The sequence below is a fragment of the Triturus cristatus genome, chromosome 8 (assembly GCF_964204655.1).
Source record: "Triturus cristatus chromosome 8, aTriCri1.1, whole genome shotgun sequence".
NCBI classification, from domain to species: domain Eukaryota; kingdom Metazoa; phylum Chordata; class Amphibia; order Caudata; family Salamandridae; genus Triturus; species Triturus cristatus.
Window position 1 is genome coordinate 1,185,179,686 of NC_140591.1, and position 26,051 is coordinate 1,185,205,736.

The 26,051-nt window shown below is 47.1% G+C and overlaps 1 protein-coding gene across 1 annotated transcript in view; it reads left to right on the forward strand.

The window, feature by feature from the left end:
• The window catches only part of LOC146805589 (E3 ubiquitin-protein ligase HERC2-like), a 1,563,844-nt gene that overhangs the window by 1,447,888 nt on the left and 89,905 nt on the right, over nt 1-26,051 (forward strand). Inside the window, 1 exon segment of the mRNA XM_085622871.1 lies at nt 17,035-17,176. Coding sequence (XP_085478997.1) covers nt 17,035-17,176 — 142 coding nt within the window.

Here is a 26,051-nt window from a genome sequence, read left to right on the forward strand (position 1 = left end):
GCCGGTTGACCTATGTAAAATCAGCTATAATCCTAGAGACACGAGGTGGGAGCGACACGTAATGGGTAAAGACAGAGTGCCAAAACTGGCCATGAGCAGCAAGGTAGTAAACTACACTCCATCCATGGAACCGTAAGGGCAGAGCCAGTCCACCCAGGCCCTGGATCCCTCATCAACGGACATAACGGCAGCAATACAGGGCTTCAGAGTAACCCATGAAGGCAAGATAGACATGGTATTCATTGAGGTCAATGTATTCAGGGTGGACCTTCTTAAGTTGTGGAGAAAGTCACAGCAACAGGACCATAGGTTGGTGCTCTACAAATGGAGATTGGCCAGTTAAAAACAGAGGTAGCTTCCTTGAAAGCTCACTCAGCAATAATGGGAGATAGGATGGAGTATGCAGAGGGGCACTCGCTAAGTGCAAAAACTTGCACTTTGTTGGATTTCCATAGAGTGAGGAGGGTCCTTCTGCAGAACGCTTCTTGGCAGTCTGGATTACCCACACATTAAAGCCTAAACAACTTTTTTTAATTTCTTCATGATAGAGCATGCACACAGATTGCAGTGGCACACCTATGCCCGGGGCTCCCCCTCTGGCAATAATTGCTAGACTCTTTAACCACCGAAACTGTGACGCTGTCCTGCAACACTTTGAGGGTCAGGGCCCACCACAATTAGAAAGTCGCTCAATTCCTATATTCCCTGATTATACCCAGGGAGTACAGGATGTAAGGAAATATTTCCTGTCAGTACAAAAGAAGTTTTGGGATTCAACCTGAAATGACACATGGGACTGGACACAAATGGTAGTAGGCCCCCTGTGGGGGGGGGGGGGAAGGGACTCCCTACAGGCATTGCACAACACTTTAGGTCTGCACATCTGATGAAAGGTTCACATCAGTCCGCACATCCAGACATTGTCATTCAGATATGGAGAATAGAGGTATAGACCGACGGAACACTGTTGGAAGTTAATCCTATATCAGGCCCTGAGGAGAGCATTCTACTTTGTAGAGAACCTACGCAGCAGATCAGTGAGGACTCTAGTGGCAGCAGTGGCACCTGAGCCCTTCACAAAAAATAATTGTGGAGCTGATTGCCATGTAGTCATTGATAGCAATGGGGAGTGTATTGTCGACTGATGCGCGTGGGTGGAGTGTGTCTATGGACCTGAATAATATGCACACCTTGTGAGGAACTAGCTGGCCTCTGGAACCCTTGTTGATTATGAATAATTTGATGGCCGGGTTTAGGTTTGCAAATTATATTCTTCATTTATATTGCAGCTGATGTAATTTAAATAGACATGGTTTATGAAATGTAAGATATACGAGTTGTGATAAACTGAAACATTCAAATGGTTGGGTGAGGAAGCAATGCTGGGAGATGGGGCAGCTGAGAGACCTGCATTTCTGAATCTTCAAAATCACCCAACAAATGCTCTCTGATGCACCCGAATACCATCATTGCAGAAGGCAAAGTTATCTGTCACCAAGCACAAGAAATGGTCCCACTCCCAGTTGCATGCCAATTCCTACTAAAAGTCTCAGTCCTGTTCGAGAACCCCATCCTCTGGTATGTCTTGAATGAAGTCCAATGACAACTTACTGGAAATTTAAGAAGTCCAAATCGCAGCCCTACTTCAATCAGAGGGAGAGATTGTACAGTCAGCACGCTGCGACTATCATGTGATTCAGACCCCGTTTCACAGCAGAAGCTGGTGTTCTCTGAACTTTCTCGTTCAACCAGCAGGTAGAGGACTTTTAAGAGGCAATGCTGCAGTGTTTATGGACAATTCTGAGACCATTGGGGAGTGTCTTAGGATCCAGTGGATCTGCTGGGGCCCCCTATCAGACTTCCACGTGTGATTCCTACCCCGACTGACCCGTTAGACTGCTGTCCATTCACAGGTCATGCCGTCACTTCTTTTCTGGAATGCTATGGTGGTGCCAGCCTAGCCACTCACGGATTCAGATTCCCAGTGCAGTGTCCAACCCTGATCTTGGATCCAGAACAGAGTTTGTCTCGATCTCGACCAGTGTCTCACTATGAGACCACTAAGACACACTCAATTGTGTTAAAAGACTGTCTGGTAGTGCTCTTGCCTTGGCACCAGGTTCTTTGGTAACTTGAAGCCTTATTTGGCCCAGATGCTTGAGTATTCCAAAAGATGGGGATGATGATGATGATGATGATGATGATGATGATGACGAGGCTGCAGGCAGTTTGTTGCCCCCTCGGCATACTGATAATTACTTTACTTGGGCCTTCAACATGCCAGTGGACTTGATACCTCCCCATAGATGCAGTTGTGCTTCCTTTTGGGACTGCCCCCTCAAGAAAGATCCTCTTTTGCTTTGATGATGCACAGGGTAGCAGAGGAGTTAGAACTGCAGTTGCCTAAATGGAAACCAAGGCTAATCTACTTAATGGTAATTTGCAGCCTGGTCCTGCAACTTCAGAGTGTTTATTACCCTTCAATAAAGCCCTGACACATTCTGGCTTTAGCATGACCTAACCCATACTTGTTGATAGTCTTGTAGTGCAGGCTTCAGCTAGAAAAGTCAACCTCAAACCATTGCCCACGGCTCCACTTGACATACTCTTAAACACGTTGACACTCTTGACAGGAGGGTGTCCACTGCCAGTTTGGCATTACAGTTATTGAATGCAGTCTGCCTTTGGATCACATACTCCCACTCACTGTGGGACATGGTGAAGGAGATCTTGCTCTCCTTTCCGGAGGACTTTAAAAATACCTTTACACAAATGGTCTATTAAAGACAAGAAGCGTCCAAATATATTTTGAGAGCCTTGTTGGATGCAAAGGACTATGTAGACTGTGCCGTGGGCACTGACGTAGCAATTTGTCACCATTCGTGAATGTGCTTTACAGGTTCTTTGGGGACCTGGAAGCATCCTTTAGGGTTATACCTTTTGATTGCTCCATTCTGTTTTAGGTACCCATGCTGTTTGATGTACTCGTCCTGCAGTCTCACAGGCATTTGCTCAGCGTCACGTGGGAGAGAAACACTCTCAGTTCCCCATCCTTCCCTTCGGCCTCATCGGGGGGCACCAAGTATTGACCGAAGGTGATGCAATGGTTGTAGACCATCTTCACTAGTCGTTGGTGTCTATATTCACATACTTCAATTACTGGCTGTTGTAGGCATGCTCGCCACAGTCTGTCACGGAACACTAGCGGATGACCATCACCCTTCTGTCTTCCCTGGCGTTCTCTATCAATGAGAATAAATCCCGCCTTCAACCAGTGCAAAGGATTCCCTATATATGGGCTGTTCTAGACAGGGTGACATTCAATCGGTTTCAGCACTCTAGCAAGTCTGGGATATTCAAGATTCCGATGTGTCTGGTCTGTCCTGTGTTCTGGCCTTTTTGTTCAGGCTTTTCGGTCTCTTGGCTTCGTGTATCCTGCTGGAACCATATTCCCTGGCACTTATGGTCTCTGTAGTGGAGCCTCTGCCTTCAAAGGGGTCAATACTGAAGGTGCATTTCGGACAACATTTTTGTGTCAGATTAGGCATCCCAGAACCTTCAATGGTAGATTAAGGATTTTAATCTGACTATCTGATAGAGACTTCTAGCCGCAGATTGCTTCACGTAGAATTATCCCCGGGCGTGAGACTGCATCTGGAAACTTTTTGCCACAGCATCCCTGCGCGCCGGAGGCGGGCCGACACCACTCTACTCCACCCAGACATCATCCGCGTACGTGACGTCAGTGAGGTCACATAAGACCCACCCCGCCCACATCAGTTTTTTCCTTTTCCGCGTGCAACTCGGATCCGTTCCTTGCTACGGGCCTGTTTAGGGTCCCCTTTCTTCCATTCTTTTTTGGTGGAACAGTGTGCAAATGCCTTCGGGCTTTAAAACTTGCACGTTTTGTGGGCGTCTTATGTCGGCGACGGACCCTCACCTCATTTGTATGTGGTGTTTGGGGGAGGATCATGGCACCACAGATTGTGAGGCATGCCAAAAGTTGAAACCAAAGTCGCGGTGGGAGCGCCGCATGAATCTTCTCTCAGCGCGTCTCTCCAGGTTGACGTCCTCCCCTCGGTCTGTTTCGGCGGACGGCTTCAGGTCCGGCCGTGGTCGTCGTCCTCGCCTTTCTCCGATGTCACGTGAGCGTTGCTCCCCGATAGGTAAGTGTCGCAGTTCGTCCCCGGGGGCTGGTTTCCAGCCTACCGGGGGCGTGGACTCTCCGCGGGTGATGCGGCCCCGCGTGTTATCCTATCCACTGTTTCCCGGTGATGGGGCGTCCAGAGTCCAAATGAAGACATACGCGGCGACTTTGCAGGCCTCGCTAGCGTCTCCTCCTCCTTCCCCTCCTGGGGCGTCGGCGGATCCTTCACTCTGCGCAGGGCCCTCCGCGGCGCCGCCGGTGGCTTGTCCCGTTCCCCCACGCAGGTGGTTGCCTCAGCGGGGGACGGCCCGGCGCTGCCCTGGACCCAGGGCGGCAATTGTTCTACTCCGGTCTCCGGTGTGGGGTGACTTGGAGGTCCCTTGCCCAGTGACGCCGGTTGGTGCCGGTCAAGCAGCGGACTCTACGGCTCCGCACAAGGGTCGTACCGCGGATTCATCTTCGGACGCTCCTTCTTCTCCGGAGGCAGGCTGCAAATTGGTGTCGTCCTACCCGGAGACTGGCCGCCGTGTGGTGTCCTTTTTACCGGCGTCGAAGGGCGGTTCCATGCCCTTCCTGGGGCAGAGGTGTTCGTTGGAAGAGCGTCAGGTCCCTCATTCTTCGGATCCTCCTGACTTCCAGGTCTAGCCCTTGCCCGCCCCGCTTGGCCTCGGGGACGGCCGCCTTAGTTTGCAGCTGTCGCCCACGGAGGAGCTGCTTTCTCCACCGCGGGGCCCTACGGATGCGGGTGCGGCCTTCACTCACGCGGTGTCCACGGCTGTGGGCATCCTGTGCATGGGTGACCCGGTGGCTAACTTTCCGGCGGACCATCTGTTGGAGGTCCTCCACCAGGGCTCTGGTGGATGGGAAATCTTGCTTCCCTTTGAAGGTTCGCTCCTTTCTGCCTTGACAGGGGCTTGGAGGCGTCCTGCCTCCGGGGACCCGGTGCCTCCGCATCTTCTGCATCTGCACCTTCAGACGCCGCATGACCCGGCGTGCCTGTCCATTCATCCGTCAGCAGCCAGCCCCCTTTTGCGGACTGCTTTTCCCTCCCTGCCGCCCCTGTTGGCTCTGCCGTTCAGAGAGGCCCGCTGGCTGGCTACTTGGGGGCGCAACATTTTCGCCTCGACCAGTGCGGCCCTGCGGGCCCTTAACACCTTGTGTGTGCTGGCTAGGTCCTCCTCCTGTTTGTGGGACTCGGCTGAGTGTCTGGGGTCTGCGGCGTCCCAGGAGTCTGCTCAGGTGGATTTGCGGCATCATGCATTGGATGGCCGGGAGCTTGCGGCGTTTATTCTACGCTCCGCTCTGGACGTCTCTAAGGGGCTGGGCCGGGCCATGGCTTCCTCAGACGCTCTCCGTCGCCATGCTTGGCTTCGAGACGGCGTCTTCCCCGAAAATATTCGGGAGAGGCTCATTGATGTCCCATTTGTTGGCAGTTTGCTATTCCATGCCCTGGCTGACTCCGCCATCCAGAGGCTCTTGGCAGGGCTCCGTCCTCCTCCTCCGCCTTGTCCTCCTCCTCCTCCTCCTCCTCCGTCCCCTCCTCACTGACTTCTGAGTTAGGGTTGCTTTTGGGCCTTCTTAGGCCGGCTGTTATGGTTGTGGAGTATGTTTTTCTGGCCGTTTCCGTCCTTCCTTGGGACTTTGGCATTGTTGGATGCTGGACGGCCCTTTTGTTGTGAGTGAGTTCTGCAGGATTTGTTGTGCAGACTTGGCCCTGAGTTTGGGCCTTCTGCTTTGCTTGGGCTGATGTCAAGCCTGTACCGGGAGTGCTTTTTCCCCGTGGTTCTTTTGTTTCTTCCACTGCTGCGGAAGTTCTTCCAAAGAGGGTTCCCTTATCTTGGGACTTCACATGCCCTATGTGGGGTTATGGTAGCTGTCCTATGGCTTGCACTCTGCTGGAGGGTTCTAGTCGCCTTCGGGTACCTGTTCTCCATGGTGTTTACGTAGGTTGCTTTTGCTTCCTGAGTTCGTGTGTGCGGCCACTCGTGGAGGTGGCCGGGCCTCTCCTCTCCCTGCTCCCGTTCTGCAGTCTGGGATGTCCCTGTGTTCTCCCTTGCCAGGCGTCGCCTACTCTGCCTTCCTGGGGCCGTGGGCTGTTCTTCTTGCTTCTGGCCTTGACTGCCGGCATTGTTCTGGCTGGTAGGCTGCTCTCCATCTGTAATGGGCTCGCCTTCTTCTCCCTAGTTTCCTTGGGCCCTCTAGGCTGCTTCTTCTCCTTCTTCTCCTTCTCCTTCTTCTCCTTCTCCTTCTCCTCCTTCTCCTTCTTCTTCTCCTTCTTCTCCTTCCTTCCTTTTCGGCGGAAGCTGTGTTGCCTTGTGGGGGAGTGCGGTGCTTCGGCCTCTCAGTCCTTGCCCTTGGTTCCTCTGCTGTGAGTGTACGAGCCTCTTCAGCCTTCTTTCCTTTCTACGTCCCCTTGGGGGTCGGTGGGGTTCTGCTTGCGGGGATCCCTTGGCAGGGCAGGGGTGAGGTTCTACCTGGTCCACAGATCTGGTCCACTGTGGGGCCCTCTGTCTGCATTGGCTGGTGGGGTCCTTTCGCAGGCCCTCCTTCCCAGGGGGTATTGCTAGGGTATCTATTCTATGTGAAGGAATCTGCGGCTAGTAGTCTCTATCAGATTTACGAGTTACTTACCTTCGGTAACGATGTATCTGGTAGAGACGATTCTAGCAGCAGATTCCTTCACGGCCCGCCCTTCCTCCCCTATTCTGCGAGGACCCTTGGGTTGGTCTTCGGTACTCGCCTCCCGGTGGGGGCTGTGTCTCCTGTGAGTGCCTTCCTTGTTCTAGCCGGGTGGCTCCGTCTGGGCGCGATTCATTCCTCCTTTGGTTCTTGGAGGTTGGGGTTCCGGTGCTCTGCTGCTCTGGATGCTCCAGGTTTGGGGGGGATTGCTTCTATCCTTGTCCTCCCTCCCCTCCCTTCCTTCCATTGCTATCCTCTGGTTTGAGGGTCGTTTGTCCATGTTTTGCCCTGTCCTTGTGGGTGGTTGCCCTCTAGGTTGGAGTGGTTTGAAGTTTGTTGTCCCTGTCTGTCTTCGGACTGGTTCCATTCCTTGCTCAGGATGGGGGGGGTGGGTCGCCTACGTGCGCCAATACTTTTCCGTATGCTCTTGCCTCCGGGGCACAGGGATGGGAGGTTATCTGTGCTGGCAGGGTGACTGTGCAGGTTCCTGCTTCTTCTCTCTTCTTTCCCTGCCCTTGGGTTCTGCGGTGTTGGCACTACTCTGGTGGTGTTGTTTTTTCACAGTTTTTTTATTTTTCTCTGCTCTTTGCACACTGTTCCCATGCTTCCGCAGTTTATCTGGTGATTCCGCGTTGTGGTGCGGAAAAGTTCTCCGAAGAAAACTGATGTGGGCGCGCCGGGCCGGGTCTTATGTGACCTCGCCGATGTCACGTACGCGGATGACGTCTGGGCGGAGCCGCGTGGTGTCGCCCCGCCTCCAGTACACGCAGGGATGCTGTGGCAAAAAGTTTCCGGATCCAGTCTCACGCCTGGGGATAATTCTACGTGAAGTAATCTGCGGCTAGAATCGTCTCTACCAGATACATCGTTACCGAAGATAAGTAACTCGTACTTTAGCCAGCAGCTCCCCATGCTCCATCTAGAGCTCACAGTGGTGACGAATAAATGAGCTCTGATCTGGAGATGCCACCTGGATGAGGAGGAAGAAGCATATGGTCTCAATTTGACCTGAGCCACCACATTAATCTTCTTGAATTGCATGCCATCTGGCTAGCTCTCCAGTCTTTATATCTTCAATGCGGGACAGCCATTGATGGACAATATGGCATGTAGTACTGCAACAAAAAAGGGGATGTGGGGGTTATGTGTGCAGTGCCAGGAGGCATGAGATTGTGGGACCGACTGGTCATTTTAGAATTTTCTTGACTGTCGGTCATTTGGCAGGGTCACTGAATCCCAGAGCAGAGAAGCTAAGCATAGGAAATCTGGCCGACCACAAGTGGCATCTGCACTTAGAGGCAGTTCAAGGCATCTTGGACCAGTGGGGTGTGCCTTGGATAGATCTTTTCGCTACCGCCTAAAGCACTCATTGTGTTTGAGTTTCTGCCACAAGGCTCTTCAGGAGAGACATTCTGCTTTCTGTGAGACTCCGGTCTCCTCCACACATTTCTGTCTTTGCTGCTGCTTCCAGGAGTTCTGAAGAAAGTCAAAAGAGACCAGGCTCCGTTCATCGCACCTCATCCTGCTAAACTTTTACTGGACTTAGGGAGGTTCTTGGACTCTGAACACTGTTGCCCCATTTCTGTCTACTCCTTTTAGAGAACCTGCTGTCCCAACAACACTTCTGGGTACTACATCCAAACATCTACAAACTGCTCCTTCATGCATGGTGATTCAGTGGAATCAGCTGAGCATGTTCGATCTGCCTGACGAGTTGGTGGATGTTATCTTGCTGCCCGTCCACTAATTTAGTCTATTCAGTGACTGCTCTTCCGCTATGGTGGAGTAGCGTCATCCTCCTACCCGAAGAGGAAATAAAAAAATGATAAACAGATTTATTATCATTTCATTTTTTCCTCAGTAGCCGAGTCTTAGGGGCGGGGCCTTACTGTGAATGGTGGGCACTGCTGTCAGTGTGCATGTCGGTTTGTCTGGCCGTCTTAGGACGGCCAAACCGGAATGCGCACTCACATCTCTCCATCCCATCTACGTTGCTGGGTGAAGAATAACAGCAGGCAGAGGCTCCCAGTCTCCGACGGAACGCAAAACCAGCCAGCTCTGCCCAATCCAGTTACTGATCTCATGGGTATTAACACCATGAGAACAGCGTCTGGTTTGGCCGTAGGGGAGTCTGTGAGCCTCATCCTGTGCCCAGAGGAGCAGAAGAGTGGCGATCAAAAGAGCTGCAAGCAGCAGATAATTTTTTTAAAATTTGTTTTGTTACTGGCCCCCCGCCCTGCCCCACCACTTTTCCCCGAAACCAGCTACTACTAAGTAAGTCTATTATGGATAACAGGCAAAGTTTGTGGCCTGGTACGTGGACCATCATGTCAATCTGCTACAGGCTAAACTCTTCTATACTTCTGTTTGTCTTATATATATCCTGGCAACGTCGTGCCGTGGGCACCGTTGAAGTCTATCTGTCGACTTGTAATATTTTTCTTTTGAACCCATCCTGTTTAGGTCACCATTTATGATGCTTTTCTGTTTCCTCCTGTACCCTTTATCGTGCCACAATGGCATCTTAATTTTGTTCTTACCTTGTTGATGTGCATGCTTATCTAATATATGCACAGTTTTTCATTGAGTCTTTTGACCCTGAAAACTATCAACCTCATTGTGATTCCACTGTATACTATGTGCTTCAGTCCCCGACATCATTTCTACCAAGGGTGGTGTCACTTTTCTATATAGGGCAGTCCATCAGGCTCACTACTTTCTTCTCTTTGACACATCCCTCTGAGGAGGAGGAAATGCTCCACTGGTTGAGACCCAAAAGAGCCGTTGTCTAAGGAACATGGAGTTGATGGCCTTGTTGTTGTATGTAGTGTTGTCTGGTGCTGAGGAGGGAAACTCAGTCCAGAGATGGACTTTATTGAGTTGGATCGTTCTGTATATAAAATTGTGCTTGCCCAGAAAGGAACTTCTTTCTTGAGTACCTTCGGGCTCATTCTGCTATAGCTTAGGCTTCCATTTAGGCCTTAGCCATAGGTGTTCCATTGATGGACATCTTCCAGGCATCTACAAAGACATCCGTTCATGCCTTAACAGGCATTAATACCTTAGCCATTTTGCCCACTCGGTCTGCAAGAGTTTCTGGTGTGAAGTCTACTCCTCAGACTCTTCACCTTTTGAGAGGTGCTGCTAAGCCATCAGTTTCAAGCTAGCCTGGCTGAGGAGGAGTGATACTCCCAAAGCGGTCCCGGGATGCTCGTTTCTGGTCCAGGGAGGATCTGGCCTGGCTGTTCAGGCTGGACTATTTCGGTGGGGTCAAGACTGATTTGAATATGGCTGGGTGCAAACTAGAATGGCATGGTGAGCAAGAAAACAATGGATTTAACCCAGATCTGTGACTGGGGGTGAATGTTAGATTTGTTCAGCATTCTGTCAATTATCTGTTCTTTTTGCCTAATGAATTAACAGCAGGAGTGCCTGTGATAGCATGTTAGCCAGGGCCTTACTTTAAATCTTTGCATCTGTATTTAGAAATACTCTAGGTCTAAATAATGCACAATTAAGATAATTCTTTCCTGTTTTGGAGATGACCACAGTGTCTGATTCTAACATCGATATGGGCACCTATTTAGTGTCCCTAAAGCAGCAGAACATCTTATGTGGTAAGGGGGACACGTGTAGATGCAAATATCTTGTAATAGTCTCCAGTAAATCTACCAGGACTACATTTATAAAGGTTAACTCTTTTCATAGTTTTGAGTATTTCTGCTTCTTTAACATGGACTGCTAACAATTATTAGAGTTTATTGCTCAGCTTCAGGAAGCTGATACAAGGCAATTTCCTGCCGTGGGGGTGTTCATTGCCCGATGAATGAAGCTGTCTGTAGATGTCCCAGAACAAGACAGCCTTGTTTATCTTACTTCTGCTTCAGACAGTTTCTCCTCCAGTGTGGGTTGTACCAGGTTTCTTTCCTGTTTAGCTTCTGAATGTTATGTGAATTTGTAAACGCCGATGAGGGTATCCAGGTACTGAGTAAGGCTGGCGTGTGTGGGGGCGGAAGAGATCATGCCTGTTTCAACTGAAAGGGACATGTCTTGAGTTTCCTTCAGCAGTCCATGAGAGTGGTGAGGTTCTGTGGTGTTTCGGGAGGTCGTTTCAGGTCTTGGCTGTGAGGTATGAGAAAGAGTGTCCTCCGCTTCTGGTCTTCTTGATGCGAGGGAGGTGTGCTCTTGCCTGGGATGCAGACTGAAGGTGTCTGGTGGGTTGGTGGAGGTTGAGGCAGTGGTTGAAGTAAGCTAGACCAGTGTTGTGCAGTGCTTCGTAGGCGTGGGTGGGCAGCTTGAACTTGCATCTTTCCTGGACTGGGAGCTAGTGGAGAATGTTGAGGTGTGGAGAGATGTTGTTACTTCAAACTGTGTTCAGGATGAGTCTGGCAGAAGTGTTCTGGGTGGTTGGAGTCAGAGTAGGACATGGACTGGCCTTCCGATATAGAGGGTGTTTCTGTAATCAAGTCTATTTATTATAAGAGCCTGGGTGACCGTTCATCTGGTGTTCAGTGGGATCCACTGCAAAATGTTGTGTAACATTTGCAGGATGTTGAAGCATGATTAGGAGATGGTGTTGATCGGTCTGCTCATGCAGAGGTTGGTGTCCAGGATGATCCCGAGGTTCTTGGCATGTTCCACATGGGTAGGTGGGGGGGCATGTTCAGAGAGCCACATAGAGATGTCCCAGGGGGGGAGTGGTTGCTGGTGAAGATTAGACTTCGCTTATGTCTGTGTTAGCTGGAGACAGTTGTTTTTCATCCAAGGAGCAAAGATGCTCACGCAGTTGGTGAAGGTTGCTTTGGCGGCACTGGTTGAGTCGCTAAGGGAGAGGATGAGCTGTGTCATTGGTGTAGGATATTATGCTGATGCCATGGGCTCTGATGATGTCCGTGAAGGGCGTCATATAGACGTTGAAGAATATTGGGCTGAGCGACGATCTTTGAGGGACTCCGCAGATGAGCATCTTGGGTTCTGAGGTGTATGGTGGAAATCTGACTCATTTAGCTCTGTCGGTGAGAAATGAGGATATCCACTTGAGGGCCTGTCCACAGATACCCAAGTGCTGAAGATTTCTGATGAGTGACTTGTGGGAGACGTATCGAAAGCTGTGGAGAGGTGGAGGAGGATGAGATCAGCTGATTCTCCTTGGTCGAGGATGCTTCTGATGTCATCAGTGGCCGTAATGAGGACTGTCTGTGTGCTGTGGTTGGTGCCAAAGCTTGATTGAGAGCTGTCTAGGAGTTCTAGGTGGTTAGTGAGTTGGGTATTGATGGCTTTCTCCATGACTTTAGCTGGAAAAGGCAAGAGTGGGATGGGTCTGTTACTGCTGAGGGTCCCCTGTTGGTTTCCTCAATAGGACTTTGACTTCTGCATTTTTATGCAGCAAGACGGGAAGGTGGCGGTGGTAATAGAGGTGTTGATGATTACGGTGAGCACGGGAAATATAATAGTTCTTCCAGTGTTGTATAAAGTAGGGGCATGGGTCTGAGTGGGCTCTTGAGAGGATGGTATTCATAAAGGCCGTGGTTTCTTACTTTCGAGAGATGCTTCCATTTGCTTAGCTGCTGTTTAGCGATGAAGGAGTTGTCCGGCTGGTCACAGGAGTTTGTATTGGTATGCTGTGGGTCGAATGTGCTGTAATTCTTGGCAATCTCTTGGTCCAAGAAGTTTGAGAGGTCATTGCAGAGGTCTTCGGATGGGATGATGTTGTTGACAGCTGTGTTTGGATTGGAGAACTCCTTGACGATAGTGAAGAGTTCTTTGACATTGTTGGAGCTGGCTCGTTTGTTGTTTTTGTAGGTCTTGTTTTTGGTAGGAGCGGTGTGGTTGGTGAGCTATTTATTGAAGAGCTTAGTGTCTACATCAAGGTTCCCAGTGTGGCTGGGTGGTCTTTCCTGTAGGGTCTTAGTCCAGTTTTCTATGGATATTTTGCCACAGTGTCTTGATGGTGCTTTGGGTTTTTCTGGTAAGATGGCTTGGTGGGCGTGTATCTTGAAATGTATGATGTAGTGGTCGGACCATGTGAGCAGGGTTGTGTTGGTGGTGGTTTTCCTGTTTTTGGATAAAAAAAATAGGGTTGAGGGTGTGGCCTCCTGTGTGGGTTGGTTTATGGACAAGCTGAGTGAGTACGAGGTTGCTGAGGCTGTCAATGAGGGGCAAGGAGTTGGGGTCTGTGGTGTCCTCCAGGTGGAAATTGAGGTCCCCGAGGAGGACCAAGGCCTATGAATGTTTCCCTAATTAATGATTTCATAGCATCCCACAACACCCAAAAAAGAGTTTCTATGTCTTTATGATACTTCAGATAGTTCTCAGTGGTTTGAGGTTTGGAAACATTAGCTGTGTTTTTCTTAATCCTAAGTATCTCACCGGCCTCCATCTCCTTAGTCCACTGGCAGGATCAATGCACCAACACTGTTGGTCACTGGAGTGTGAGCTGAGACTTGTATGGAACCTACATCTAAGTCGGTAATACTCATAGGACAGCTGTTCCCTCCAACCATCCGGCGAACCTTTTCCACTCAACATTTATGCCCAAATCCTCTAGAACGAATTAGCAGTCACTACCTTAGAAGAGCCCACATTTGAACCAGAGCTCCCCCATTTCCTATACATTGCCAAATTAAAATCTCTTGCTATAATCAGAGGGGTTCCACTAACTCTGTTACCTTCCACTTTACCTTTGTTAAGAATTGGTCCACTCTTTGAGAATTGGTCCGCTCTTTGATTCGAGGCATGTTTTGTCACTATTGTGAACTGCACTACGTCCCTTCCTTTTAGTAGCACGTGCCACAGCTCCTTAAGTATGACCATTTCCAGAACCCTAAAAGGAAAGTATGAGGCAGGCTAACACACTTATTTTGGTGTCTTTTGTGGTATAAATTTTGATACTGTACTATGTAGATTTGAGTGTCTCCCTTTTTAGGTCTCGCTGAGCCCAGCGCATGCGCTGGCTCGGAGAGACATTTTGTAAGGGACTTTTCAAAGTGCTACCGCTGGCATAGAGCTACAGCGCACGAGGCGTGAACGCGCGCAAAGCAGCCATATGGCTTTACATCGCCGCCATGCTCTAGGCCAGCCAGCAGCACTAGCGCGTCATCGCGATCACTTTCGCTTTCGTGGCCAATGCTTGTTTTCCTTAACTTTGGGTATAATCACGGCACCCGCGCTTTACTTTTAACATTAAAAGTAAAGCGCGGGTGCCGCGATTATACCAAAAGTAAAGACATAGAAAAAACATCTATTTCTTTACTTTTGGTATAATCGCGGCACCCGCGCTTTACTTTTCATGTTATAAGTAAAGCGCGGGTGCCGCGGCTGCCTGTTTTTTTTTTTTTTTTCTTTTAGCGCGCCTGACTCTTCTCGGCAGCTCATTTCCCATTAAGAGCGTAAAAAGAATTCCGACAATAAACACCAACAGCGGGTTCCAAACAGTGTGCAGCCACCCTTGAAAGGCTTCATGGCCAATAAACATTACGTCTGCTGGCATTACCTGGAGCCCTACTGTGCGCAGCCCCACTCTCTTTGCACCCCCCTTGTATACAACAGCCGGCATCATAACCCAGCCAGAGACATGGTATAACTAACCCACTGCTTTAATCTAGGGCAGACTCACTGCACCCACCGATTTGTAAAAAGGCGGATCTGTCCACGTGCGAACTACACAGCGAATCATCTGCGTCCTACGACTGGCTGAGTGGCCCAGCCCTCCAATCTTAGGGCGCCTTACATATTATCAGCGGTACACAATCCCAGAAGATTCTGACAATATGTTCTCCTGCGGGATTGAGTTATGCGCGACCCAGAAGGACTAACATTATAAACAAATGACATCCGTTAAAAGCTCAGCTTGGGGAGACGCATGAAACTGAATTCACAGACAAGCAGCAGACAGCTGGCCACAGTAGGATCGCACCTTATGGTAAATATAAAATGGCAGAATCGGAGTTTGCGGCTCTTTGTACCACCGTGGGCAACAAAATCTGAATTATTTCGCATTCCATAGTGCAATTCCAACACCGTTAAGTACTGTTGCCATTTTGTTTGGTTTAAAATCTTTAACTCCAACCTAAACGTTAATATTACTTCATATTTAGTCCTGATTCTTAACCGTCTCCTCGATTTTCACTCTGGGCTGGAGCGGGTTTGCTTTAAACATGGCCAATAGACCACTACTTTACATTTAACACGCAGTTGTTATTAATTTCAGCCATCTGACGTCCAGCAGAGCAGGCGTTTCTTCATGTTTGCGATTTGCCCACGTGCGTTGTTTAAAATGTAAAATCACCAATCAGTAAATAAAGTGCACACGCTGTAAACATTCACGCCACTAGTTGTTTAGGTACATCTTTAATACATTTCACATGACTTGGCTACAGCACTAGGTCTCTAAAAGGGCCGTGGCCTGTGTAATTAAGGGCCTCGCTTAAACACGTACAGTACATTTCATCCCCACCCAACAAGTATATTGGGGCGTGCTACCAACTGGCCTAGCGAGGTAAAACCATGCCCTTTTTTTCAGAAGAAGTTCATTATTGAACGAAAGTTACCACAGTGACTGCCCCATCAGCTTTTTTTTTTGTTGCTGTTGTTAGGGCTGGGTTAGGGATTTTTGTTCTGGCTGCATTTCTTCACCACTCAACGGCCTGTGTTTATTAGGGCGCCACCCTTTAAGGTGACATCATATATCCATCTAGACAAAAAGCAAATCATCTCACTCAATCTGCATTATTCTGCACACGGCTGTCTACGATTCCACTGCCGACATACATCTTTAGTATATGTGCACATTCCTGAAATGATCGCACACACACCCAGCCTGGTAAACATAATAATGCTAATGAATGCATGCAGACCTATGCACATTACGGAGTAATGATGCAACAAGCATGGCATGCATTGCTATTGAAATATGTGCACGTGTTCTGCTATGTGCAGTTGCCTGGCGCCTACTTCTCATGTATAAGGCCTCGAAGGGCATTTGGATTTTTAGCGCTCCTCGGCATTCTGATAATCGTTATTGTGAAACATAAGTAACAAGCAGTGGCATAGCCAATAGGTCTCGCCTTTGGGACCTTATAAGTGTTTAGCCCTGCAACAGGTGATGTTGTTGCACCAAGGATATTGTGCTGCATAACTAAATACTTATAAGGTCCCAAAAGTGAGACCTATTGGCTATGCCAATGCTTGTTTAAACTTGTCTCTTGGAATACCACAATGTTTGTCCCCTCAGGAGCTAGGATCCTCACACTTTTCACTGGGCGAATTAAATCTGTTTAAGTTAAATGTTAAGACCTTGAATGTTCAGCTTGATCAAATATTGAGGCCTATGTCAGTTGCCTGCAGTCTATAGTCCGTTCTGCAGCCACCCCCAATTATGTGCCCCAGTTTTCCTCCTCCTTCCTCGGTGTAGTATAAGAAAAAAACATCACCAGGAAGACATACTGTATTCTTCCAATTTCTATATGTGGACCAGTTTATCCAACTTGCTGAGGATCTTTTGCACAGCTTTTTGCCAGTGCCACTTTATTGAATGATTACAGAGCCTTATTGGTTTCTCTTGTTTTTCACACTTCCCTAGAGTGCTTAATGTTTATGATCATCCGATGATGCCATGTTTACTAGCAATACAATTCTTCTGCCCTGGGCTTTCATTTTACCAACCAGTGCAATTTGGTAGATTAGTTTACTTAGTCAGGTTGACAAGCCCATTATCTCAACACCAAAACTCCCATCACAGGGTAGGGACCCCTTTAGTATACTCAAGCCAGAAATTACTGATGCCACCAGCTTTATCAGTAACTGTCGATAGAAGGATTTCAAGATCGCTCCATGAGAGTCCTTCTAGAAATGCGGAATTAACAGTGTAATCGGGAATATCTTGCCTAATTCACATAGTGATTTTTGTCTTGTTTGCATTTTGTAATTCCCACCTTTTTTAAGAAGGTGAAATGTTGATTGGGGAGGATTTTCAAGATTGTTTTTACCGCATTTCTTGTCATTTTCAGTTTTGCAGGAAACACCATTTGTAGATGAATCCCTAAACAGGACCCTTCACTGAGGTCCAAGAGTGGATTAGGAAGATCATTACAAGCCCAGTACTGTAACATTGTGGGACTATCTGTGGTGTAGCCTGATAGGGCTATTAGTTATTTGATGTTTTCTTCTTAATTATAGCCACATTTTTATTTGTATGATTATTTTTCCAGGTGAAGCGCTCCAGGAGTAAAGGAGGGTTAGCTGGGCCAGATGGTACAAAGTCCGTTTTTGGTCAGATGTGTGCAAAGATGAGTTCTTTCAGCCCAGATAGCCTTCTCCTGCCTCATCGTGTCTGGAAAGTCAAGTTTGTTGGTAAGATTTATACTAAAATATTTTCTTATTCAGAATGGGCATGTGACTTTAGGTGTGCTTACTTCCCTGGCATTGGTCATTATTTCTACTTTGTTTTTCTGAATGTTAAAGCTCACGTCAAGAAAACGCAAGTCAGATGCTAACCTGATATGCTTGACTTTGCATTTCGGTTATGTTTTTTAGCCATGCTTCCTATAAGATTATTAAAAAATATGGAGATAATTGTGTTTCTCAGTTGCTGTATATAGCTGCCATTAATACAGTTCACAAAAATGAACCTTTGTGAGTCTTAAATAGTTATGATCTTGAATTTATAATTTTTTTATGGAAGAAACCCATGTATCGGTATTGCAGCCCCATATGAATATGTGCCGTGTATAGCAGCATCATACTTTTTTTGTCTCTCTTCATAGAGAAACCATATGTGCAGTCTTTTTATGGGGTGTGGTGGGGCTTTACATTTCCATTGCTTGCACATGGGATATGGGAGATGCATAAGAGGCATTACCTTGCAGATTTCTCGAAAGAGTCTTTAGCTCAATAGGAACCTTTGTGTATACATTCTTTCTTCCAGCACCTGACCTGTAAAAAGAGATGAAAAGTGATATGGGCTCTATTTTTATAAATGACCTGGGGCATTATCATGGTGGACGTGTTCTTCAGTTCTACATTGATAGGACTAAAGAGTACCATATTGATGATCATCTGTGTGTTAGATTGGCTGATTCGAAGAAAGGAAAGACAGAGAACCTTGTGCTGGTGGCTATTCGTTTGCATTATTCGGTGCTACGCGTTGGCCCACAGGCTTCTCCAGAGGACCTTAGTGCTCATTCCACCAGAGCAAAAGCTGCAACTTTTACCCTAGCTCGGGCTTTCCAGTTTTGCACATTTGCCAAGCAGTCATACAGGGATCTGTTCATAATTTCACCAGGCACTACTACTGCATCAATTCACTCGTGCACAGAAAGGGCAATTTAGTCCACATCGTTCTGCAGGACTTCCTAGTGTGAAATCCACTCCTCAGACCAACCTCCTTGGAAGGGCCATTGCTCTGGTATTAATTCACAAGCTGAGGATTGTGCAGTTACTAGTATCCATCTGAAAAATATGTTTCTTATCGTTGATAATGCTCTTTCTGGTGGATACTCTTTCTAACTGCAGATTCCTCCTCCACTTACCTGTATGGGGTGTGGACTTTCAAGATGTAATATGGGTCAATGTTAGATGTAGCACACTGCAAGCTACAATTAAAACTGTCATGCCATGCTCCACTTCTTTGGACACGGAAAGGAATGATGATTAAACATATATCTGTTATTAGGGGTGTCACATTTGTGCAGCTCTGTGTCACAATATGTGGAACCTGGACTGAGTCACGTGGCTCAGGTGGTGTGCAGATAAGTAGGAAGGGAGAAGCGCACACCTATTTATCTAATCTGCAGATATTTGAAAGCTTTTGGTAAAGGTGCGACAGTGCAATGCTTGCTATCTATTCAAGCATAAGAGAGTTAACAGGGAAAAAAAACTAACCGAGGGGATAGTGTCACTGTGCACAGTACTGTGGGTTACTAAAGCACCCTAATTATATAAATATTAATTTTGAAAAGACTACTTTTTAAAGCCCAATGTTAGGCAAATTGAACCATGAAGATGTTTGAAATAAACATAGATTATTAATTACACATAAGTTTTATTAAACCTAGTGACAAACTTTTTGTCAAAGCCAACAGAAAAATTGTGCATATATTAACTGCATCAACATGCCATCAAAAAATCACAGTGTAATCATTGCATAAAAAACTGAAACTTGAACATTTTGTGAAAAAAGCCCGATGCATTTCGGGACCGATACGTCCCTTCTTCAGGGACAACCTGTAAACGAAAATTGCTGAATTATAATCTGCCCTTGTTAAAGTATTGTTTATGGACACATCACATATGGAAACCTTTCTAATTGACATAGTCTATAAAATAAGTCGGAATTAAAAATGACTCCAGACTGTAATAACCAACAATGTGTATTAGCACAAATGTGTGAGTTATCTCAAACGTGCTAACAGTGCTTGTTGTTGTTAACAAGCAAAGGTGCAAAAAGGAATGTATACAAGAATCACCAGTGTGACTGAAAAGCGGAAAAAAAGTCGAAATAGAAGTCTGCTCGACTGGGCTCATTGGTAATGAACAGATAAGAGACAGGTAAGGAGAGAATGGATGCTTAGAGACAGTGTGCATGAAATAGAGGTGGACTCACCTCTGATACGAATGAGCAGTTACGTTTGGTTCAGGTGGAAAAACCCACATAAACTAAAACAAAATTACGCAATGAGAAATGTATACATTAATAAAATATCAAAAATCTGTCACAAATATTATGCAAATTTAAATTCTATTCGGTTTTTGTTTTTGACTGTTGTTTCTCATTATGATCAAAATAAAGTCCGTTTTTTTTGCAGTAAATGCAAAAGGGGGATTTCAAAGAATGCCACCCATGATTCTGTGCCCACTTAATGTGCCATTTGTGTTCAGTATGATGGCCAAAACAAAGTGCCTATTCATTTATGACTTTGCAGACCCACCACTCCAAAGTAAAGAAATTGTAGTTCTGGCTAGTTTACCCCAAAGAGTCATGGGGCCGTGATGACATGCTCACTCCTTACTCTGGGGGACCAGGACTCTCAAAGGATGTATGAGCAAATATCGTTGTTCTTGAAAACATTTCTCTGAGAAAAAATTTAAGAAGCGAATCCCCTCTCTGGACCATGAGAATGTCCCTGAACTGGTTCTGAAATCATTTGGCAAATGGCTTTGGGAGCTTTGAGCCTGGTCTTTGTCTGTGGTTTCCAGCTCCAATGCAAAAGGCATCATCAGTGCCACAGTTGGAGTCCTTTTAACGAACAATGCTTTGTAGTAAGACTGTGAGGAAATAGGCTTTTTGCAGATTTCACCTATACTTTTTCTCATATTGAACTACTAGGCACATGTGCTCCTAAACTCTAAAAGGTATGTGTGTGATTGGCTTATATCAGATTGGCATAGCCAAATTTACGTTTACATGCCTAGTATATTGTACCAGGGCCTGTAAGCTAGTGTCTCCCCTCAGGGACTGCAACAGTTGTTGTGCCACCCTGAGTTGGATAAGGTAAAACATGGCTCCTAGTCTGCCGTTGTAGACTGGAAGGGCAGTTTTAAACTGCTAACTCAACTCTGCCCAAACTCCCTTTCTAATGTGTGTAAGTCACCTCTATAGCAGGCCTACCGAGTTCTAAGGCAGGGTGTAGCACATTAGTAAAGTAGAACATGTGTTTAGTATGTTCTAGTAGTAAAAACTTGCAGTGGTCGTTTTTACTGCTAGAAAGATTGATCAACCAATTGACAAGTACAGTGTTACACGCTGACAGCTCAGCTGTGCTAAAGTCTGAATGGGACTACCTAAGTTGGTACTTCAAGGTATCAAACAACTCGTTACGTTAAACCTAAATTAATGCTTAAGTCTCAATTAATGTAACTTGTTGCCACATTCAACTTGTCGATGGTTGCCCAAGTCTTCCAGTGGCCATTTGCTGAGGCTGACCATGAGACAGCCTTCTGCCCTCCCAGGAAAGGTAATATTAGAGGCCTGCCACTGGATGAGGCGTTACCTCCTTCAGGCAGGAAGCTACATGGGTTGTTAGCCCAAAAGGCAAGCTTCAAACGGGAAGCCACCTTTGAAGGGCAAGTAGCAAGTACACATGGGAGGGGCTGCCCTATTGGGAAGGTAGACAGCCTGGCAGCCGGAAGAGAGGGGTAAACCAGTTGCCAAACCGTTTTTTTTTTCCATGGACATGTAGCCAATTGGTTGCCACACCTCTGGGTTGGGCTACCAAGCTCTCCAGACGAGAGAGGGGTTCTGTCATCTTGAGAGTGGGCAGAATAGAGCCTTCTGGAATAACTAGATGCCACACTTCACAGGAAGTTGTTATCAGGCGGGAGAGATCCTGGTAACCCATTGGCTAGTGAACTCAACCTCCCGTAAGGGCACTTTCTGCTCACACAAAGGGCACCCCTGGTACCCAGATCTCGGAAAGGAGAAGAGAATCGAAGAAGGGACTTCCTTGCTGCACCAAGGACCCAGTCAAGGGAGGCTGCACCGATGTGGACTGCACTTGGTGGGTATCAAAGGAAAGGAAGTGGCTAGCAAAAGAAAGGGCTGTGCCTGCTATGTCCTGCTTGTGGAGAAGTCGACTCTGAGCCCATCCAAAACAAGAGACTCCAAGGGTCAGTTGGCTGACCTCAAGTTCGTAGCACCGGACCACAAAAGCTTTAGAAACCTGCTGGAGTGATTGGCACCCCAGATTCCTTGATCGCTGCCTCTTGCCACGGTGCAGCCCAAGGAAACTGGAGCCAATACTCAGAAGTTGCCCCCCAAGTCTGCTGAACCCAGGACAGCCTTCTGAGTGCATCCTGATCACCCAGAAGGCGAGTTACTGCCAAAAGAAGTGAACCGCTGCACGAGGCGACTGGTAGCCCAATGGTGGCTGGTAGTCCAGTGACGACGAGACTTCTACCACTCTCAAAAGGACTTTGAGGGATGTTAACCCCTGTGGCCAGGATTGCCTCACTAAGATGGTGGACCAAGGTGTAGCACAGGACGACTCCGCACAGCATCTTTAGCATCCTTGAGCATCTTCTGCATCTGGTATCTCTTGCATTAGGACCACTCCATAGACATCAGTGGCAAGGAGCCACTGACACTGGAACTGTACTGGAGATTGTCTTTCTTGTTGCGGTAACTGTTTCTGTGGACCTTGCTGGTTCTCCTGACTGGCTCCCTGCCTGAGTTAGTCACCTAAAGTAACTCTTTAAGTAACCACATTACATTTTGCCCATGTTTCTCTTGATAAAGTTTCAAAGTGTCAAAGTGTCAAATTCTTTAAGTTTTCCCATGATTGTTTGCAGTTGAGTAAAAAGTCTTGATTTACTACACCTTGTAAATTCTGTATCTCCAGAACCCCTTGGTGGATCTTTTTCATTTTGTTGTCCAAAAATACATAAAAAATCTAACTACTAAATTGGTGTTGGATTCCTTGTGTGTCTCGTTTCTTTCTTCAATTGTTTTGGTGCTGTTTAAAAGCTTTACACTTGTTTGTTTGTGTAAGCCTGACTGCTCAGAGCCTCAGCTACCCAGGGTTGAGCTAAAGGTTTGACAAACGAAATCAGACTTGTCCTAAAGGGGTTTGTAGTGTATTGCACGATGAGGTCGCACAACCACACCACATAATATACCCCATTTCCTTACAAAGCCCAACTTGAGCGAGCAGTTTGCCCTTTAAGATTCCACAATGCCTGTTCCATGTGTGGACCTAGTGTTGCAGTGTGGAAAACTTTAGAAAGTTCTGTGACCCTGAATAGGCTCACTAGTGATAAACTGTGTATTAAAAGAGACCATGCAGCTAATGCCCAGAAGTAATTATAGTTCCTGCGTAGCCCTTGTAATAAAACAACTTCCTACACTGAAGGTGAAACCACTTTTATCAGAAGGTCGATATTCCGTACAGAGTGACTAATATTTTATACAAGGGCCCAGGAATCCGACACCTTTCCTTTCTTTACAGTAGCTTTTAAAATTACCTTCCTCTTTACTCATCCTCTGCCATTTCCAAGATCTTGTATCACTGGCCCTCTGCTCATTTCAATTGGCTCCAGCTTTCAGGCACTCTGGCATCTCACCACAGTTACCGTCCTTTCTCACATGTTGGTGATTCTGTATGAATTAGCACAGCCTCCCCAGATCTTGCTTGTGTCTCTACACCAAGTCAGGGGAGTCTGTTCACCACCACCGCAGCTGGTTCTTGCAGCTTGTTGATTTGTGTTCAGTGGAGCAGTACTTACGCCAGTCCTTTGTAGCATCTTCCTCATATTAGGTCCTGTGGTTGAATTGTCTCGGGGTGTTGTTGACGGAGAGCACCAACCACTTGCACTACTGGTACACAGGGCTACAGCTCACAAACAAATGTCTGGATCCAGTCTGACGCCTCGAGATAATTCTAAGGTAAAGAATCTGCCGCTTGATAAGGCTTTAACAAAGGTAAATAAGTTGATCTGAAAGAAACACGTTAGTTAGATTCCTCACATTAGAATATCCCCAGGCGTCAGGCTGGATCCGCAAACTAATGTTTCTTATAGATAAATCGTTACCGAAGGTAAGTAACTTGTTCTTCATTAATATCAATGAAGATCCCATAATAGAGAAGGAATCGTTAATTATAGACTAGTCTAGGTTACTGCCTTATGTATTGAATTCATAGGCAAGCTACCCTCTTGACCGATAAAACAGGTGAGTGGTTAGGACTTTAGTTATTAAGATCTTCTCTCTTACTGGGAATGTGAAAATTACCAGACTTTCCCGAACTCTACATTTGAGTGTGGCACATTGAAGCATTCCTCTCCCTTATAGTGACGGTGTCAAATTCCCCATCAGTAGGGGTGTTGCTCCATTTACCTGTCCCCAATCCTATTCTGTTTTTTCCTCTTATAAAAGAGTGAATTAAGAAGGGGGTTCAGCACAAGGTGTTTAAGCTTTAGATTCAAACCTGCTTGAGTATTGTCAGACCCCTTTTAAGGGGGGCCAAAGGGTAAGCAGGAGCTACTGGGAATCAGCTATGAGGGCTGAGGCTGTTTGTCTCTGATGTCCAGCAGCCTGGCTCTGCAAACCAAGCTAAGTTACACCGCTGCAGCACTAGACTCTCAGTGGCAGCAATGACAAGAGCTAGCAGGCCTCTCATAGACCTTAGTATGGGAGAGAGTACAACAAACTCAATACTCTAGAAACTCCCAACAGCATAACAGTTTGATTGTCGATCCCAGTTTTTATCTTTAATAAAGAGTAGCACTTTAATACACTGTAAAACATAGTATTACACACTGCAAAACTCAGTCTCTGTCACTGGGCTGCTGTCCTATGAGTGAGGATGCTACTCCCTTATTCCCTGCTGCTGCTTCGCCTCCCCTCACTCTCAACTTCTTCAGACTCTCTCCATCTTCACTCACGCTCTTCTCTATTTCAGCATTAGACAAATTGTGATGCAGTTCTCAAGTACAGGTGCAATTCATCCCCACATGCCTTCTTCCCCTCCTTCCCAGGCATATTTGTGCGCTCCGTCTCTCAGTATTACTTTTCTCACCAAATGTGAGTCTCTGTCGTAGGCCTGGGCTAGGCCTTTTTGTATCTCAGTTCATGTCCTCCTCTCTATGTGGGAAGACACACTGACAGTGGGTGAGCTGGCCCTCTGCCTCAAGCCTGGAAGCAGACAATCCTGCATTACTGAGTCTGGAGGCGAATTCAGACAGGAGCATGGCTATCTTTGGTTCGGCAGCCTTCTTCCGATACAAGGTGAGTCGGCTAAAGGATGGGACCCAGGGATCTAGACTGGTTGCTCTTTCACTCTTGCTGTTGTTGAGTCGGCAACTGAGCTGGGCAGACCCCCTGTTTCTGAAGCTGTGATGCAGTCTGCTTTTGGTCTCTGGTCCCAAGTGGCATGAGTTGAGGCCTGTCACATTTTGGCTGTGGCAGCAAAGTCTAACTGAGTACACTGCCGGCCATTGCCATGGGTAATTTCACAGTCACTCAGGCACACAGTGGACAAGTGTCTGGTATCCAGTTACAGCTGTGTAGTCCACTTAGGCACACTTGGGCAAGTAGCAAAAAACAAGAGAGGAAGTGAAGAGGTGCAATAAGTCGTGGACTCTGCCTCCTCTGCAAATTATGAAAAAACAAAGAAAGTCCCTTCTAATTTGAAAACAATACTATCCTTACAAAAGTGACTTAACCAAAAAGAACTATTGGGTTTCCTAAATAGGAAAAACAATATGTGTTCTAAAATAACCCTCACCCACCAAAAGGTCCCTTGGTGGCATGCTTCATCAATCGGGTTCTTCCCGCCCCGCTGCGGGACGGGGCGTGCTATGACCGATGGAGACGTGGGAGCACTTGCTAGTGAAGTGATACTATGTGTTTGATGTGAGAGTGGAAAAGTTAGGCAATAAGTGAGTTAAGAAATACCGGGCTGTGTGGAAAACTTAACGCTAATACTCCCTATAGCTGGTATTAATAAAAAATGGGGAAATTGAGGAAAGGGTGCTGTAATGGGCAGTTTCCTCTCAGGTCTACATGTTTCGAAGCCTACCCCTAAGCTTCTCTTCAGGACAAAGGGTGTTGATCCCTTGTACCACTCTAACTATATTCCTTCAGCCTAGTCAATGTCAAGGGCCAATATACATTAGGTCAACACACATTCATCAAATACCTACTTGGTATTCTCCTTTAAAAAAACGATACTTAGGGTGCTTAATTAACCCCTCGCGTGCGTGCGTCGGCCAACGGCCGTCGCGAGCACTACCTCCGTAGTGCTGCGCACGTCCGTTGGCTGACGCGGCCCCACCCGCGCAATAAATCACCCGCACCGCGGCGGAATTTATGCCGCGGTTAACGGGTTAAGACCCCATGAGCTTCAACACGGGAAGGGAGGAGCGCTTGTAGTCAAACATTCGTCACAGCTGCTCTCTCACCCAAACACTGCCTGCCCATGGCTCCGATGAACCTATGTCCTGAAGAGAAGCTTAGGGGTAGGCTTCGAAACATGTAGACCTGAGAGGAAACTGCCCATTACAGCGCCCTTTCCGCCATTTCCCCACTTTTTATTAATAGCAGCTATAGAGAGTATTAAAGTTTAGTTTTCCACTCAGCCAGGTATTTCTTAACTCACGTATTTCCTGACCCTTCCACTCTCACATCAAACAGATAGTATCACTTCACTAGCAAGTGCTTCTCCGTCGGTCGTAGCACGCCCCTTCCCGCAGCGGGCGTGAAGAACCCTATGATGAAACATGCCACCAAGGG